Source organism: Mastomys coucha, unplaced genomic scaffold (genome assembly GCF_008632895.1).
Source record: "Mastomys coucha isolate ucsf_1 unplaced genomic scaffold, UCSF_Mcou_1 pScaffold21, whole genome shotgun sequence".
In the NCBI taxonomy this organism is placed as follows: domain Eukaryota; kingdom Metazoa; phylum Chordata; class Mammalia; order Rodentia; family Muridae; genus Mastomys; species Mastomys coucha.
The window spans coordinates 87,733,838-87,751,486 of NW_022196904.1; the positions used below are offsets into that span (position 1 = coordinate 87,733,838).

General features: G+C 44.4%; 1 protein-coding gene across 2 annotated transcripts in view; it reads right to left on the reverse strand.

Moving 5' to 3' along the window:
• Uvrag (UV radiation resistance associated) overlaps positions 1–17,649 on the reverse strand; it is a 298,170-nt gene that overhangs the window by 19,457 nt on the left and 261,064 nt on the right. For both annotated transcript variants that reach the window (XM_031387482.1, XM_031387483.1), the window contains exon 14: positions 4,164–4,255. In XM_031387482.1, coding sequence (XP_031243342.1) covers positions 4,164–4,255 — 92 coding nt within the window. The remainder of the gene's footprint in view (positions 1–4,163; positions 4,256–17,649) is intronic.

Below are 17,649 nucleotides of genomic sequence, written 5' to 3' on the forward strand. Positions count from 1 at the left end.
CATCAGACTGGCGGGGGGGCGGCGGCCAGTGCCATCTTTGAGGTGTGGTGCTTCGCAGCTCTCCACATGAGATGACTCTGAATACACCTTTGTCCCACATCTGCCCTCTGCTTGGTGGCCTGGGCTACACCTTAATTTGTGGGAACATCTGCACAGGGCAGGGTGGACTGTTCCAAGAGGTAGGAGTGTTAAAGGGATGCATTGTGGTCAGTAATGTGTGTGCTATGTCTGGGGTCCGTTCAGATGGGAGGGCCAGGGAGACGAATATGCAAGGGCCCTTACTGCAGACATCCCTCTCCAGCTCTGTGCTGGGCAAATCGTCATATGGCAGTCACTGGCCTCGGATTCCAAGGACCTTCTTCCCTGACCATAACTTAGCCCTTGAAGCAGCTCTGAACATGCCCATCGACTTGACTCTTACACCACTTTGTAGTGGGAAGAGAACAGGAGAAAGGGGTGCCCGGATGGTATGCAGGTGTCTTTAAGCAGAGCATTTGGGGATAGGGCTCTAAGTTGAAATTCTGCTCGCCAAACTGGCATCACCTGGCAGCTCTAGCTGGGTCCCTGACACTAGGATGGGAAAACAGGGGTCACCTGGGAAAGAGCTGTCAAAAACCAGTGAGAACCACGGCCACGCCACAGTAAGCATGAAGAGAAAGGGCTTACTTTAGGATTGCTCAGGTGGAGGCTGACACTATTAGTTAAGAATTCTGTAATATACAAGAAAAAAAAAATCACCTCATTAAAAGAGCCTTTATCACTGTCTTTTCTTTACAAAACCAAACAAAAAAAAAGCCGTCATATAACTTGGATGCTTCCCCAAGGAATTCAATGAACCCACGGATCCTCCGCCAACTTGCAATCCTGAACTCCAACAGGACAGACAGCAGCGCCTCCACAGAACCTGTCTGCCAAGGGTAACCACTGCAGTAACCAAGTGTTTCCTTTCCTACAAGATGTTAAGTCTCCCCTAGGAGTTGAGACATTAAGAGTCTCCCCAAGGAGCTGAGTTTGTTTGGCCTTTGCCCTAAAGAGCACAAGATGGGGTTAGGGTGGGGATCCCCAGTCTACAGAGGCTTAGGGAAATTCTCGAATTTCCTGAGGCTGAACCAGCTTGCTCTAGCTTTGTTTAGGCTGTGGAGCCTGGCCTCCTGCGGTGGTCTTGACTTGGAATTATTCAGGAGCATTCACTTTCCCAGTACAGTAGTGTCCTGAAAACAGTGGCCCAGTTCTAATTAGAGATCAGAAAGTGGCCATTACCGCACGCTCCTGTTACTGCACCACCATGGCTGGCATGGACGGGCACTGTGTAAACATTACATTCGGGCTTAATGGTTTTGCTATGTCCGTGCCAGGAGACTGAGACTCTCTTTTACTGCTACAGGGTCAGGGGTCAGTGACACTCACAGTCACAGTCATCTTATTTCTCTGAGCCTTAGAACGAGTTGCTGAAAAGACAATGTTGCAAGTTGGGAGGGGCAGGAGGAGGGCCTGAGGTGAGTAAAGTAGGGAGGGGCAGGAGGAGGGCCTGAGGAGAGTATTTTGCGTAGACTGTCTGTAGGCATCTCAGAAGGCCCTATGTGTACAGCTGGCATAATTCGCTGTGTTCTTTCTGTGTCTCTGTCTTTCTGTCTGTTTCTCTCTCATGCTGGTGGTCAGGACAGGATGAGTAAGAGGGGTGGGGAGAGGAAGGCAGGAGTTGCCAGCAAAGTCAGAGGCTACATGCATGCCGATCAATCAGGATAATTCAGGACAGTGTCCTTTGAGGTTGGCACAGAGCTTAGCAGGCACATTGATAGAACACAATCAGATCAGAGTGAGTTTAGCAAGGACCCGAACACAGACAGTCCTGTAATCATTAGCAACATCAAACCGGCGCTCCCTCAATGAACAAAAACTGCCGAGCTTTTGTTCTTAAGACAAGGATGAGCCCTATCCCACATGAACCACTCCAGAGGGCAGGAGGAAGAAAGGTCCTTATTGTATTGTGAGGCTGTTACAACTTCACTGTGTCTGCTCATGTTACAACCAAAATCAGACATGGAGATTCTTTTTCTTTTTTTGAGACAAGGTCTCATGTAGACGGAACCGGCCTCAGTGTTTGGCTGAGGAAGACTTTCAACTTCTGAGGCATATGCCATGACATTTGGTAATCACACATTTGAGAGCGTTAGTTACAGGCCAGCCAGAGCCACCTGGGATATATGAAACTCTATATTTTAAAAAAAAGGGCAGAAGGACTGTTTTGCTTTACTCTTGTTGAGGACGACAGTGGAATCCTGACTTGCCTCCATCTCCTATCTCAAGAGCTGGGATCACAGGCATATGCCATCATGCCCAGCATGAGATGCCATCTTTATAATTAATAAGGCTCGATATCATCAAGCAACCAAATGACTCAAACAAAATTCCCAGTCAAGATTCTAAATTAAGCCTAGTGTTTTACAGAGCCACAAGAGCGGGAGCTGCATACATTTGTGTTGGTGAGTGCATAGGCCTCTTCCCTGTTGGCTTGGGAGCCCCATGGGGCTCTATCCCTCCATTTGCACTCTCTCACTAGAGAACTTTTCTGTGGGTGATTTAGGGGCAGAATCTGTGTCATCTTGGCTCAGCATTCCATGGACCCTGCCAGGGAGTCAGCTGACAACTCTCTGCAGCATGCTAAGGGTCTCCTCTGTAGGAGAGCTGGGCTAACATTCAGAGTAAGTTTAATTTTGAGTGATGTCTTTGCAAACCCTTTTTATTACAGATCTAAAGCCACTTTTTCCAAGAGGCTTTATCAGTAATAAAACTGACATTTTGATTATGCTAGTCTGTCTCTTACATCCTCTCTCTCAAACGGTTCCAAATGTCAGGGGGGAGGAGGGATGCCGTTCATTGCACATCCTCCACCCCGTCCAGACATACAGCAATTACATCTTAGAATAATTAAGAAGGAGGCACGAGCCTCTGGAGAGAAGTTAAACTCTGAGACAGAACAGGAAGTGTGGGTACTTGGGAAGAGGTGGCGCTGTCTATCAGAGGGAAAAGAGCTCCCACAGTAAGTGATACAGGTTCACTTGGGGCTTAGGATGAGTTGACTCTTGGTGATGCGTCAGGCAGGACTGTGGCTGCCTCTTTCCTGCTATCTTAAGTGGCTTGTGTTAGGTGACCTCTTGAATTCCATGCCTTGAAGGCAGGGATGGAACATTACATGACCCTCCAGAAAGCCTGGCTCAGGGTTACAGGGAGGGGACACACAAACATCTGCAGTCACTTTTGTCAACACAGGTAGTGTTATTCTTTTTGCATTAAACTTTGATTCTTTGTCTGCACTTGGGCACTGAGGTCAGTATCAAGCTCTGACAGCTATTTTGATATTCTGAGCTAAGACTTGGTTAAGAGGGGTCTTTATAAAGGAAGACATCTGAGACCTGTCATTCTAAGGGTCAGATGGGACAAAAATAAATGCCAGAGGGCACCAAAGATGACATTTTTCTCATCCTCAGGGCTCATCTTCATGGTATAAGAGAGAATGAAGCCGGTACTATAATTCCCACCTCAGCAGTTCGCTGTTGAGGCAGAGGTCAACACGGGGAAATCAAGTTTCAGGGAGGTCGGACTTCAAGTCCACACATTATACAAGAACATCTGGGCTCAGAAGCCAGAGTGACTTCTAAGAGACTGGCCACTGCCAGACACCCCCTTCTCGGGAATCTTACTCCCACTTACGAGATTTGCTAAATCACTGCTAATACACTACTCCAGGACACAAGCTTCAGGAGCCCAGAGTTTCTTCTCATTCGAGTCACCCAGGTCACTTTAATGCTGAGGCTGTAACCGCAGACAGCACATGGTGACCAAACACGAGGCACATTTTAGTAGCAACCCTGGGGCTCAGACTCTAATTCTAGCTGCTAGTCCTGGGCTTCCGTTCTTTGCTTGTTCTTCCAGGAGTCAGACTGGCCTCACCTGCCTCAGCATCTCACTCTAGGACTCCCGTTATGTTATTATCTGCCTCTCCCCCAGAGGGCGCTCTGCTGCTTTAGCCAGGGCAGAGCTTACCTTACAAGTTGAGATGGCTGCCTATTTGTCTCTCTGGCTCTCTCACGGCCGCAGAAAGCCCAGCAGGCAGGTGTCTCACCCACACACCAGCCGTGGGAGTCAGGCATACAGATACTTACCACCTGACCATCAGTCCGTGCTCCATGAAGTTTTTCAGGTTAGGAAGAGTTTGCCTCAAGTCTGGAGTCCCCAGGCCATGCTGGTATCTCAGCTGCAACAGAAGGAGATTGAAATTGAAAGATGTTTTGGCAGATGCTAGGCAATGCTCAGGAAGATGAACTCATGAATGAGTAAACATTTAAGTGTTCAAAGGCCACATCAACCCCAGCAGAGGTTCGGCATTTAATGGCTCTTCTTTACCATTACTTTACGCCTTGAACTTGAAAACAATATGGCCAACCTCAGGCCTTGATCTACTTTTTTTCCATTCCCAGACCTTGGTAAGTGTTTCTAACACCACAGATATACCTCATAGGAATATTTTATTTAAATCAGAAAACGATTAACTATTATTATATGTGTATGACTATATTGCCTGCACATATGTAGGTGTGCCACATGTGGCCTGGGCACACAGAGGCCAGCAGAGGGTATAGGAGCTGGAATTACAGGAGGTTGTTAGCTACCACGTGGGTGCTGGGAACTGAACCTGGGTCCTTGCCAAGAGCAGTGAGTGCTCTAACCACAGAGCCACCTTCCCACCCCTCTTACTTTTAATTTTGTGTAAAGTGGTGACTGTGTATATCTGCATAAGTGTAGTGTCTGAGAGAGCTGGGAGAGGATTTGGGTCCCCTGGAGCCACCAGACACAGGTGCTGAGACTCACGCCCTGGTCTTTGCAAGAACACTGCTACTCTTGAGCACTGAACCATCTCTCCAGCCCCTTAAAGAAAATCAAATTACATATATTAGTGTCACTGTTGATAGGAGCTGCACCCTTGGTTTCTCTATAAACATTCACTGTGTTTTGTGTGTGAGCATGAGGGGGCCTCTTGAGGTTTTATGCTAGTAGGACAAAAATAAAAGAAAGAAAAAGTGAATTTAAGAGTTAAGTAAAAGCAGGGCAGTGGTGGTGCACTCCTTTAATCCCAGCACTTGGGAGGCAGAGGCAGGCGGATTTCTGAGTTCGAGGCCAGCATGGTCTACAGAGTGAGTACCAGGACAGCCAGGGCTACACAGAGAAACCCTATCTCAAAAAACCTTAAAAAAAAAAAAAAAAAAAAAAAAAAGAGTTAAGTAAAACTTTACCAAAAGATTGATTTAATCCATGAGCATCCAGTACTCAGTTGATTTTCTGAGTGATACTTTAAGAGTTTACTCTCTAGAACTGAGACTCGAAAGGAGAATGCCATGACACAAGTGAGTGTCTAGGATGTTCAGAGAGAAGACATACATCAATTAAGAAGGCAGAAACATTCTGTTAGAACTAGAAGGTGTCTTGGCTATGACTAAAGCCAGTGGTAAATTCTCCAGGCTTCATCGGTACACACAGAACCAGTGAGGGCCTGCTTTTCACAAGCCGTTCCTTCTACTGTATCCATTCCACTGACTGAGGAGAAAATTGGTAACAGCACTCGGGAGGTCAGGGGAAAACATTCTCTTTCCTTCAGACCTAGCTGGGTGACCTAAACCACCTCTTGAGATTTGCTAGCCTTGAATTAGAAGATCTACTCCATATTAAATGACATCATTCCTTGTAGTAATATAAAAGCATTTTTTTTCCATACATTGATAAAAGCAAAATGGCTGATATCCCAAAATGACATTCCTGGATTCATTGTTTCAATAAGAAGTGAAATTGTTTACACATGGCATGAAAATTTCACCTGTGATTCATACTGAAAAATATTAAATATTAAAAAAAGACCTATGTGGAATAGCATGAAACTGTACGTCTCTGGGCCAACACACAGTCAACTGCCTGCTCAGGCTTCACAGTGGACGGTGGGTGTTGAGTTGTTTTCAGAGACCACAGTGAAAAATTCTCTTAAGTCTGATTTCAGTCAAAGAAATGAAAATGTGGGAACTCCAAGCCTCCACCGAGGCCTTAAGTGTTTGTTACATTGCACTACTGTGCTGAGCTAGCATTTCAGGATTTGATAGTGCAGGGAGGCCATGCACCGCCTTTCCAGCCTCTGTAAATGAAGAAAGCAAGGCTCACAAAGGTACATGGTGTCTTCTTTGCTCAGACCTGATGGAGCCTCTTGATTACAGCTCCATGTTCTCCCATCACACAGGTCTTCAGTTTTCAGCATAGAGAATACAGGAGAGATGTCTGTATTGTAGGGCTGGCTGATTGATCACTTTCCACACACAAAGCAGTGGTTTGGTCCCTGCACCATGGGAACTGTGCACGGCGGCAGAGCCCTGGAATCCCAGCACTCAGGAGGTTAATGCAGGAGGACCAGAAGTTGAGAGCCATCTTGGGCTATATACAGAGTTTAAGGTCAGCCTGGGATACATGAGACCTGGTCTCAAGAAAGAAAAATAGTTCCTATCATATATGTTTCTATATAAACCCTCTTATTCCTAAGTAAAGTAGTCTAAAGTACCACACATAGGTTGCTAATGAAAGAATGCCAATGCCTGGTCTCCAGGAGCAACTGTGTCCGCTGTTCCTCCCACTGACATCCTTCTAAATGCTATCGCTAACATTTCCCACTGCCACCACCCCTTCGGCAGGTTCATGGTCCTGGGACAGGAGAATCCAACTGTCTTACACTCCTTTTTTTTTTTTTTTCCAAGACAGTGTTTCTCTGTATATCACTCTGTAAATCAGGCTGGCCTTAAATTCACAGAGATCCTCTGCCTACCGAGTTCTGGGATTAAAGGCGTGTGCCACTACCACCTGGTTCACCATTTCTTCCACTCAATCTTACCTGCTTTTATTAAATCCGAGAATTTGACTTTGTTTACCCATATATACTTTCCTCTCATTGCTTTCAATACATTTACTACTATTTTTTTGAAACAAGGTCTCATGTAGCCCAGGCTGGCCTTTAATCCCCCAATTTCCTGCTTCTGCCTCCCATGTGTTTGATTATAGGCATGTGGCACCGCACCTGATTTCAGCACTCCACTTTTTTCTTAAATCAATATTCAGAGTTGGACTTACTGTGTCTCCATAAGTACAGCTCAGTGCTGAGCCATACGGCACACTATTCCTTTCTCCACATGACTGAATATACCACACCCACCTGCTCAGCCCACTTCTCCCTGAAGAGATGTATGGGCAATCCAGCTCACTCACTGCACCTACTTCCTCTTACATATAAAGTGGGTGTGGTTCTTGCCTCAAAGCATACAGTGTGGCCAAAACCAGTATCCAGCCCAGCCAAGTACTCAACACACACCCTTACTATCATTAAAATGCATGTATATTCTTTCTGTCTGATCCCACAGCATCTACCACGAGGCTGGGCTAAGCTTGCTCAACATGGCTTATTACTTAACTAATTAGAAGGGAATCAGCAAAGGGAGGAATGAGTTACTTCAGATCAAAAGGCAAAAAAAAGAAATACAATGCTTAAGCCTTTTAAATGCTAGTTTTGACTGACTGGTGTGGCAATGATAAAAACACAGTATTTTAACAGCTTCAAAATAACACCACAGGGAAATGGACATACTGACACATGATGTGGATGTCAGGAACCTAAGTGACAGATTCAACTCGGCTGTGTAGCTATGTGCAAATTTCTTCCTGGGTTGAGTTAGTCAAATAATTTCAAGCTTTTAAAATTTCATATTCTTTAACAAGTTACCCTGGTAAGGTACTGTCAAAAACAGAGAGAAAGGAAAAGAGAAAAGAAAAACCCAAAAACAAAGGTGGAGACAGAACTGGGCTTGACAAGTTCCAGGGTTTCTTGCTTAGCCACTCACCCATCCAGCACACCTTCTGGGTACCCAGTAGGCAAGGGGTCCTTGGAACCACAGCTGGACAGAACCCTTCTTACCATGTAATCCCTCTGGCAAGTTATGACAGCAAGAGGACCAACAGCATCTGCCTTCTGGGCTGCTGTGGAGACCGATGAGTGCCATAGCTACTCTTGGTTTCCAACTTGACTACATTTGGTATTTACTAAAATCCAAGCTGCTGTGTCTACCTGTGAGGAATTTTCTTGACTGGATCATTCAAGGTATGAAGATCCACCTTAAATCTGGGCCATACCTTCTGGTGGTAGCCCACATAGAGGACATGGAAGAAGGAAGCTCTTGCTTTTTGTCTGCTTGTCCTTGTTCATTCCCTTCTCTGGCATTATAGCCTATTTCTCCTGGATTCTGGCATATACTGAAGACCAGATTAGACACCCAGCCTTGTGGACCAAACAACTATTTGATTCTTAGACCTTTTGTTGGGAGGGAGCCATTGTTGAACTAGATGGACCACAGCCTGTCGGCCACTCTAATAAATTGCATATTATATAATATATGGAATATATATATATATATATATATATATATATATATATATATATATATATATATATATAATTAGTTCTGTTTCTCTAGAGAATCTTGACCAATACAATGAGTCTTACTTCCAGAGAATAGGGGCTCCTGAGGTCTGATTTTAGAGGATGAGCACCAGGGAGGTAGAGGCAGGAGGATCAGAAGTTAAAGCCATGAAGATGAGTTTGAGCCAGTAGCTGTTTTCTTTATGGGATCTTGCTTCAGCTCCATCAAAGCCCATGTCACTGACTACAAGTAGTACCATGTGTCCCTACATCCAGCTACTTCTGCCTCTCCCTACTGGGTAGGGGAAGGACAAGAGACCAGCAAATAGAATATCACTTTGGGTCTAACTCCCTCAAATTAGGCTCTGAAATAAACACCTTTTGTAACTCGTGCCTTCCTGTGCCACCACTCAGAGGCAGGGCAGTAAGTAGAATTTTGGTTTCAATTAGCCTGAAGTTCAGTTTTCTCTGATTGGTCTAGGATGCCTTGGAAGCAATTAAGTCTTTCTGAACTTCAGTGGTTATAGGCGACTGGGATGAAAAGAGCATGCAGATCATAAAGGAGATGGGAGCAGACAAGTGAGGTGTGGTTTCCCTGCATGAACTAAGAAACAGCATTGTCTGGGCGCAAAAGAGCAGCCTGGAGGGGGGAGCTGGCTGCATAGTTGTGGAGCAAACAGAAAGACAGCTAAAGCAGAGCACACTCAGACCGCAGCACCATCTACAGCTCTGCCAAATTCCAGGGCCTATTTTCTTCTCCCACCCTCCCCATTCCTTTTTTTTTTTTTTTTTTTGTATAAAATTACAGTATGCCATCATATCCCGAGGCCTATCCAGTTGCTGTGAGATTTACCAAGTAAGACAGGTTGACCTCGATGTTGGAGCTCCTAAGGGCTTGGAATGAACCCGTTTACACATCCTGGTAAGTGAGTGTAACTACATCAGCAGGTACCTCCTTCTGCAACTCCAGAGATGGAATTTGAAAATAAGTGAGTGTACTTCTGAATGAGTATCCCCCTACTAGCAGAGAATTCTATTTTCATATTCAAGCACTCAATCTGAGTTTTAATTTTTAAACACAATTTTTCTAGGTCAAGAAAGACTTTGGGGTTTAGGAATCACCTTGTCGTTTGGGTTTTGGCAGAGGAGAAATTCACTTTAGACACCACACACACACACACACACACACACACACACACACACACGCACATGCATGGCCACTTATTGCATGGCTTATTAGCTCCATATGGAGCCTGAGCTGAGCTGCATGAGATGGTTGATACAAACCGTCTGTTACCGTGAGGGAATGTGGATTAATATGTGGCTTCAATAAAGGTTACTAAAAGATCGACACTTCGTGATGGGATTACAGTGAATCTGAGTACAAAGAGAACTGGTCTGCAGGAACTGAAAGCAAGAAATTAAAAATGTACACATGCATCAAAGACGTAACTTCAGATAGCTTATGTATTAAAAATCTCTGTAGGATTGGTTCCTAATATTTCAACTCAAGACCAAATATTGGGGTCCCACTAACTTGAAAAGAGCTAGATTATGAGCTTTTAAAAAGGGCACTGCCATGTTCAAACCTACCTTTCTAGAAGAAACTACAACTCATTCAAAGATGTGGATGGGCTACTTTGAGAGTCTAGCATGAGCAGGCACACTATTTCTCAGAGTGAGTCTTGGCAACATACATCTCCAGGGAAAAGCATAAAAACTTGATTATGAGCCTCCTGGTTGCAAGAATGACCTAAATACTTTCCCAAGCCCATCTATAAACACATGCCAGTCTTTTCCACGATAGATGGGCTGTAATGTAAACACTTTACATAGCCAGGCCTGCCGCCGGGAGTTCTGAAGCCTCAGCATCCAGTCTAACAGCACTACAGGGCTTCAGACACTCTCCAAGGCATACATCAACTGCCCTCGGAAAGCATTTAAGCTGAGGCCTTGGAAATGCCTTCCCACCTGTTTCTCACACGAGGGAGGGAGCTGTCCCAGAGCAGATCTCAGAGCAGGAGAGTCCAAGTTTCTGGGTTCTAACCACAGGCTCTCTTTGTACTGTGTTGCTTCACTGTATTTATGAAGCACAGATTGTATCTGAGGCTAGCTCATTCTTACAAAAGCCTTATATTACAAACATCCTTTGCATCAAAATCTTACTCTGAAGCCACTCTGCCCATCTTCCTTGGTGAAGCAGTGAGTTTAACTGGGTTTATGCACAGGAACATGGGTGAGGGGTTACCCACTGAAGCACAGCAGCTCACAGGTGGCTCCACCAACTAACAAAGTGCCCATCTCTAGTGACCAATTATGGCCTATTTGTCCTCAGAAAGGGGTGAAAGTGTCACTAGTGACCTAGACCTGTGCAACCTCACAGATCCTCTTCCCCTCTCCAAGGGAATGCTAGTGGACCCTATCTTGTCTCCTGGAAGATCAGAGATGCTCTGATCTTAAGATGGCAACGGTCATGTCACACCCAGAGGACAGAGTTCCAGAACATAGCACTGTTACCTGCTGTGACTCTGTAGTCAGCCTGAGTCTCCATCATTGGCAGCTCTTGTGAGTTAGCTCATGAGGTTCAGTAACACTGAAGTGGACAAGCAAAACCCAATCGTGGAAGCAGTTGTAAGCAATTTCAATTAATCTCCTTCAAAGGAAGACCATGTGCCCTGAAGGCTAAAGGGCAGAAGGCTGTGTAGGACCCACTGGGATAGATGCCATGCCATCCAGCAGACCCAACCCTTACCACTGGCAATGGGTACACCCCACTCTCACATGACTTGCTCTGCATGGATCTCTGACCCACTCAGATCCTTGAAGTGATTACTCTGCAACTCTGACACCTGTTGATAGAATCTGATGACGTCTGGAACTGTACATTTGATGGAAACAGCAGTCTAGTATAACAAAGGCCATCTTCTAGAATGTTGTGGAAGCAGTCCTAGGGAATATAAATGTATCTGCCTCTGCTCATTCATGACTGAGATCCACACAGGTTGTTGAGATCCATACAGGTTGTTGTACGTGGGAGTAGTTTATGCTTTTACTTGCTGAGTACTATTCTACTGTATGGCTACATACCCAACTACAACCCCAGATGTTAATCTCAGTCTTGTATGTACATGCACACACAACACACAGGTAAAATAATAAGAAAAAAATCTGTTGCTGTAAATTTGAGTACACAAGGAACAAAGGCCCATTCAACATTTTCTAAATATATTCTCCACAAATAATATATCTGATCATTAATAGCAGTTAATTCAATAATCATCTAATAGTCTGTGTATGGTGATGTTCATGAAGGCAGAAATATTTGCATACATATATACATATGAGCACCATACACATAGTAGGAGAATTTGGAAAGACTTTGAGATTTAGAGACAGAGTAAAATCGCAGAATTTGAGGTGGGTAGTAGTATCATACACCTTTAATTCCAGTACTTGGGAAGCAGAGGCAGGTGGATGTCTATGAGTTCAAGGCCAGCCTTGTGTACAAATCAAGTTCTGGGGCTGCCAATGCAACACAGAGAAAAACTGTCTTGAAACAAGTAAACAACCAACTAACCAAATGCAACAAGAAAAACTCCTGTAGAGTTTGAATTTGCATCCCTGGTTTGTGAGCCCTGCCACTTTGAGCCTTAACCTGCATGAGGATGCTCATAGACATTTCATTTCCACCCTATGACCTGTGTGCTGTGCAGCTTGAGTAATCACTCGCACATGTTCAGTAATCTTCAAAACTGTCACACAAGACAGGTAGTGTGAATTCAACTCTATGCACAAGAATGTTTAAAAGGTAAGGGCGTACTAACATCTCTCTAGGAGCAAATAAGAGAGGCTGGCATTTGAATTCAACTCTGAGAGCGGGACCACAGCACAGTCTAGCTACCGTGTGCTGCTGAGGAAGGTTCGGCTTCTGAGCTGCTCACCTACTAGCAGCATTTACAGGAGACTGCCAGTTCCTACATAGAAAAGGCTTTTGCTCCTTGATTTCTGTTTCCAGCATTTTTATCTCTACTTAGCTGCTGTTGAGTTATTCTGTACACATGAAATCTTCCAACATTTTATATTATAAATTCATTTCCCATAGTTCCTTTACTGTTCTCTGTAGTTCTGAAGTCCCTCCAGTGTCTTTAGAGAACCTGGCAATCAAGTACTTTAAAAGTGAGTCCTCTGGAATGCACTTTCCTCTCATTAATGCATTTTTTCCTCTAAAAATGTTAATTTTATTATAATATAGCTATTTTATGCCTTTTATGTTGTTTTGAGGAAGTTCACTGACTTCACACATGCCTACTGTTTAGTCTCTGGTTGATCATAAATAAACAGACCTTCAAAAACACCCCCAACCAGCAAAGAGTGTCATTGTTGTGAGTTGTTGTGGAATAATGTGAGTCATTGTTTGATCTGACAACTCATTAAGCAGAGAGTAGCTCACTGGACAAATATTTCTGTTAGTCAGCTTCCTCTCACTATGATGAAACTCCTGAGGCAATGAACATATACTGAGAAAATAGCTGTTTTGGCTCATGGTTTGGAGATTCTGGTCTATGATCAAGTGTGTCCATCCCCCGACTTCCCACTTTTGGGCCTCTGGCAGAAATGTGGCACAAACTGGTCCATCAGTCAGGAAACCCAAAGACAGAAGAGGAACACATAAGTGTCCCATAGTCTCCTTCGAGGAAGTGCCCTCAGTGATGTCCCACAAAGCCCCATTTTCCTTAAAGGTTTCCCCCAGCATTAGAGAGCGCCACTCTGGAAGTAGAGCACAGCAGTACTGAACACACTGCATGCAAGGTTCAAAGGGGATCACAGTAGACAGCCATAAATACTCCCTGGAGAGAGGCTACCTACTAAAGGAGTGACAACTGAGTAAACCTGTAAGGGAAGGATGACCCACCTTCCTTATCTGAGTTGAAGTGGACAATAGCCTGCATAATTTAAAAACCATCGCTGTGTCCTCTACTCTCCAGTGTTTTTTTTATGTTTATAGTGAATGGAGATACCACTGAGTCTAATCTAACCACAAAACTCTCAGAAGCATCTCCCCCCAGCCCCCATGGGACCCCTGGTTGGCAGCAAAAGAGAAAGTCAGAGAAGCAGGAAGCAAGAGAAGGGCCTGATGGGACATTTCTGGCCAGAAGATGGAGGAGTCCTATGAGCAGGATCATGGATGGTCTGTAGGAGAAAAGGTGGCTCCGGCTGGCAACCAGCAAGAAAATGGAACCCTTAGACGTACAGCTGAATGGAGATTGCCTCTGCCAACACCCTAAACAAGTTACAAGTGGATAATTCCCAGCAGTACCAGTAAGACCAGGCCAGCCCAACACCTTGATCTTGGCTCTGAAATACCCTGAGCAGAGAAGCCAGAGGAACCTACCCAGACTCCTGACGCACTCTGTGAGATACAAACGGGAGCTATGTATGCTGCTAGGCAAATGAAACTTTGATATGAAGCAAAAGAAAAGCAATACAGGCAGGCAAGATTACAGCTGTCCTTTACCATCACGAGGCCAGGCCTGAGCAGTTGCTGACAGATAGCCTTTAGATTCGAGAGGATCAGTGAGAACATCCGTGAGCACTCTATCCAGCACTTCCAAGACACTTCTCTCTGTGCCTCTGCCATGCACCAGGAACCACACAGATGTCCCCAGGCAGCCCACTGGGTCGTGGTCACACTCTCTGGTGGATCGTCGCAGGAGAAGGCTAGAAACACTGGACAGTCTCCTTGCTTCACCTCACTTGGGGTGACAGGATTGTTCTTCATTGACTGTGGTTCTCTAAAATCTCCATCTTTTGTTAGGGTGAGAACTAAATTCAGATGTTCAAAAGTTTGGAGGATACAGATGGGATAACTCAAAACACGTGCACAATGGGCCCAGCACAGGACAGATCTGTGGCAGCAACCACACAGTACAGAATCCAGCTCTGGGGGCGGGGCACAACAAGTACACTCTCAAAAATTCTGAGCATAAGAGTCACACAGAGCCGGGGCAGTGGTGGCACATGCCTTTAATCCCAGCACTTGGGAGGCAGAGGCAGGTGGATTTCTGAGTTCGAGGCCAGCCTGGTCTACAGAGTGAGTTCCAGGACAGCCAGGGCTACACAGAGAAGCCCTGTCTCAAAACAAACAAACAAACAAACAAAAAAAGAGTCACACAGTTTGGGGAAAGAGGGGACAAGATAGGGGGGTTGCAGAGGAGAAACCCGGAAGGGGGATAACATTTGAAATGTAAATAAATAAAATAACAACAACAAAAAAAGACACACAGTTCAACTATCACAACACTGGGATGTAGAGACAGGAGGATCAGAATTCAGTGTCATCCTCAGCTACATAGTAAACTTAAGGTCAGCCTGGATTACACAAGATTGTTTAAAAAAAAAGAAAAAGAAAAAGGTCAATGTAAATAAGACAGATACTCACTATAATCAGTTCATACTAAGTAGGACTGATTTATTAGGTAAGAGGAAAAAGTTAAGAGATCTTTTTTTTTTTTTTTTTTTTTTTTTTAACAGATACATGAATATGAATCTAAAATCGAAACAAATCAAGTGAAAACTCACTGGAAACAATAAGGCAGATAGTGCAACACACAACAACAACAACTAAATAAGCCAAGCATGAGTTAGACTATGATGTGGCATCATTTTAAATCACTTTAAACAAAGATAAAATATCTAGAAATAAACAATCCAGAAGGCAAGCTTTATATTAAGGGAACTTCACTATCTCATTGAAGGATGTTGAAGCCCACAGGAAGTGGATACTCATAGCCTGCTCTTGGCTAGGAAGACACAAAGAAAAACACTTCCATGGCATTTTTAGGTCCACTTTAAGCATTTTATAAAATGAACCTATTATATTACCACATGATGGAAGGAGAAAGCCAATCCCTTCAACTTGTCCTCTTACACACGCCTGCACACACACACACACACACACACACACACACACACACACACACACACACATACCTGCACACACGCATTTGCAGAGCTCGAGTTGTGAAGTACTGGGATGAAATGCATGTTTCCGTCTCCCAGCTGTGCTGAGATCTCAGGAGGAAGACTTTGGTGTGGCATAGACTACGCTATTGCCTGAACTGAGCTGAACTGCGCAGCAAACCACAGGAAAGAGGATGGGTCGGTGGATGTGGACTCAAGCAGAGCTGAGAGGCGAGGCGAGCCACAAAGAGCGTGAGCTGCATGTCTAGGCAGTAGACTGGGCAAAGAATTATTCTTGCTCATTTTCATATAAAAAAAAAGCATGAATGTATTTTTTCTTGATTAAACAAGGTATAAATCTTATAAGTCATGTGCTCATTACCTAAGCAGACAGTTCTAGAAAACCTGACTAGGGGTTTGAAAAAAAAAAAAAATCACAAATTTTCCTTGGATATGTTAAAATTTCACCAAAATGGGTTGACAGGTGAGAGCTTTAATTTTCTTTTAATATCATTCTCTGGTACTATTAATTTTTGAAAAACTATGATACACAGCTGTTAATTATATCTATTAGTGGTTCTGAGGACTAAGTCACGGTTTTTAAATGATGTGATCTTCTACATTCAAATTGCCACTTTGACATTAATTTCCTAGCTAGCCCCCACATTTCTGACTCAACAATAATATAATGGGAAGCCAAATCAGCTTGTGGCACGTGGTTCTAATCCAGCTGGTGGCATATGGTGGTTCTAATCCAGCTGGTGGCATATGGTGGTTCTAATCCAGCTGGTGGCATATGGTGGTTCTAATCCAGCTGGTGACATATGGTGGTTCTAATCCAGCTGGTGGCATATGGTGGTTCTAATCCAGCTGGTGACATATGGTTCTAATCCCAGCACTTGAGAGGTTGAGGCAGGCCTGAACTATACAGCAAGACTTTTCCTTTTAAAAAGAATCCTGTTCACCTGAAATAGCACAGGAGGGATTTTTAAAAAGCTAAAGAGCCTTAAGGTTGGAATTCTATTCTAGGTTTGCTTTGCCTTGCTGCCTTCTTCCTGTGTGACCCTGCACATGGCCCTCTCCCTTCCCTAGCCTCTGCTCCCTCTCCTATAGAACATACACAGCAAGGCCTACTCCATAGTCACTGTGGGCTTGGGATACTGTACGCAAACACAGCACAGTATGCTGAGTGGCAAGAACCTCCCAGGTGTTAATCCTCTTCCCCTCCCTCAACAGAGTCCTAAGAGTGTGACTGTGGCCCCAACACTAGCTATTAATACTACACTACACTACACTACACTACACTACACTATACTACACTGTGCTGCCTCACTCATGAATCATGAATTTTCTAACTTCTTTTACAGAAGACTCTGTGTTCCTTTTGTGGGTCTTAATCAGTTAAGGAAAGCTTAAAAAGACAAGACTCACTTACTAGATCTACTGAGGTGAGGGCATTAGAAAATGGAGAGAAAACCAAAAGGACGTTGGCAGTGGTAGGGGAAGAGGAGGAGCCACCACAGGAGCTAAGAGACAAGCTTACACTTGGAGCCCAAGTTCACTAGCACAGGTCGACTGGACATGCATCAAAGGGAATTTGAACCAGTTTTGCTAGTGACACTTGTCTACCCTTTCTCTTCTGTCTTCTGTCTTGTGGTGGTCCAGACATGAGAGGCAGCAAGAACTGTGTATCCATTCAGTCAGCAGATATTGAACACCTTTATGTCCTAGGCCATGGCTCTGTTACAAAGATACACAAGGAAAAGTAGCCCCTGCTTGGAAAGTAATCTTAATATAAAGGAAACACTATTTAAAAATCAGAAACACGGAATATTAAAAACATAGTATTTAAGTACCGAGAAGTGACCTGACCTCTAACTAAATCTCTGAGGACAGGAAGATTTGGGAAGGACTGACAGCCTGCTTGGGTTAAGCACTGCAGTCTGGAGTTTGGTAGGAGACAGGGAATAGTGCTCTGGACAGGGACTTGCTTGCATGTGTTGAGGTCCAAGTATGAGAGAAGCCGGGAAATGCAAGGCTCTGGTGTGGAGAACGAGGCCAGAGTCATGCAACCTGCTAGAAAAGAACAGCTAACCTTAAACAGGGCTCCAAATTATGAGGGTTCTGAAGAAAGAGCCCATGTGTCAGATGACAGTGACATTACACTGTAGCATATGACAAAGAAATAGCCT